Below are 1,511 nucleotides of genomic sequence, written 5' to 3' on the forward strand. Positions count from 1 at the left end.
GGGGGGGGTGGGGGAAGTTGCTTTATCTCTCAATACCTTAGTCTGAACCTTTATCAAAATTCCCCACGATAATTTTTAAATGGTTGGGAAAGAACTGACATTTAAAAGCATTTGTTTCCCTTCTCTTGTCACTCAGTGAAATGGTTGTTAGAAAATACCTGTAGGAACACAGATATTACCTTGCCAGGGGTTTGTCTTAGAGGGTTGGTTTAAAATAACAAAGATATTGCAAGTTGGCTGAAATCTGGCAGGAAAAGGAAAGACCCAAATCGAGGTTGAGGGCCTCGAGGAGGAGAGAAATAGTCAAGGACTGCTGCAAGAAGATTAACTAACAGTAGCGAGACAGAATTAAGAAAAAAAGAAAATACATTTGGCTCCTTTTCAAGAAAAAAAAAATCCCACTGTCGATGTCTATTAGTCTTCTTATGAAAGGAATGAAGGCTATTACTTGTGTCTTCTAAAGGTAAGCAGAACAAATCACTAGAAAATATGCTTTAGGGGACAATCTTGTTCTGGCAAAGGATGATGAAATAAATTGCTCCATGTTTCTTTCTTACTGTCCGCAATTCAAGGTAAGCTGCCGTTACAGGAGATGGCAGGAGAAAGAAGGCATGTTGAAAGAGCCTAATCTTTCTCTGGCCAGGTCTGCTAATTCGAGCCCAGCCTCAAACTTTACTGCTTGTTTGTCCTGCCGGACACTACCATGGCCCCAGAATGGCTTTGGAAGCACTTCGCAGATAATGACTAACCAGACACACCCACGGGGCTGCCAGGCAGTTTGTAGCACAGAGGTTGCCTCGGCAAGGGGTCATCTCCGGAGATGGACCACATGGGGCTTGCTCCCTAGTTGTTACTTCTGCACCTTCCAGCCATTCCTCCAGGTCCTGGAGGTGCCGTGAACACGTGTCTCCTCGGCCTGTCTAAAACTTGGTTGCTTGTTTGGCATGAAGCTTTCTTAACACACTCAGCAGTTGGCCAGTTTGGACATACATGTTTCCTCGACTTGAAGCTGATGCATTTTTTGCCCTGCTCTGAAAATACATAGAGTTGACTTTATAGATTTGTGCATTTGATATGAACATGCTCTGCAAAAAGGACAAATGTTTTTAAATATTCTTGGAAATGAAAATCTGATCCACAAATGTCCAGGGAAAAGCAAACAGAAAGTGGGAACTGGTGGTTTCCTTTTGCAGTCTCTCTGTTGAAGTCCGTGCCTGTGACGTATTTCTTTTTAATCCGAGATTTCCTTCAGAAACAGTGGTCCTAGTCCTGCTTTGCATAGAGTGGAAGAATAAATCTGCATGTGGTCAGAGCTGTTTAGTATTTCAGTAGAGTCCCATGGGGTTGCAGCAGTCCACGAGCATGCTCTACAGAGGGGGGTGGGAAAAGAGGATTAATACAGTCCCCGGAGGGTGGCCCTTTTGTGACTTTTTGAATCAGGTAAAAGGAGGAAAGCTTGAAAAGAAAAGTGCAGTTGACTGAAAAGGCACAGAGATCTCTAAAAGCCTGCT

General features: G+C 43.6%; 1 protein-coding gene across 1 annotated transcript in view; it reads right to left on the reverse strand.

Moving 5' to 3' along the window:
* PRIMA1 (proline rich membrane anchor 1) overlaps positions 1–812 on the reverse strand; it is a 51,212-nt gene extending 50,400 nt beyond the window's left edge. Inside the window, exon 1 of the mRNA XM_009280956.1 lies at positions 750–812. Coding sequence (XP_009279231.1) covers positions 750–812 — 63 coding nt within the window. The remainder of the gene's footprint in view (positions 1–749) is intronic.
* Positions 813–1,511: the final 699 nt, after the last annotated feature.

Source organism: Aptenodytes forsteri, unplaced genomic scaffold (assembly GCF_000699145.1).
Source record: "Aptenodytes forsteri isolate BGI_AS27 unplaced genomic scaffold, ASM69914v1 Scaffold193, whole genome shotgun sequence".
Lineage (NCBI taxonomy): Eukaryota > Metazoa > Chordata > Aves > Sphenisciformes > Spheniscidae > Aptenodytes > Aptenodytes forsteri.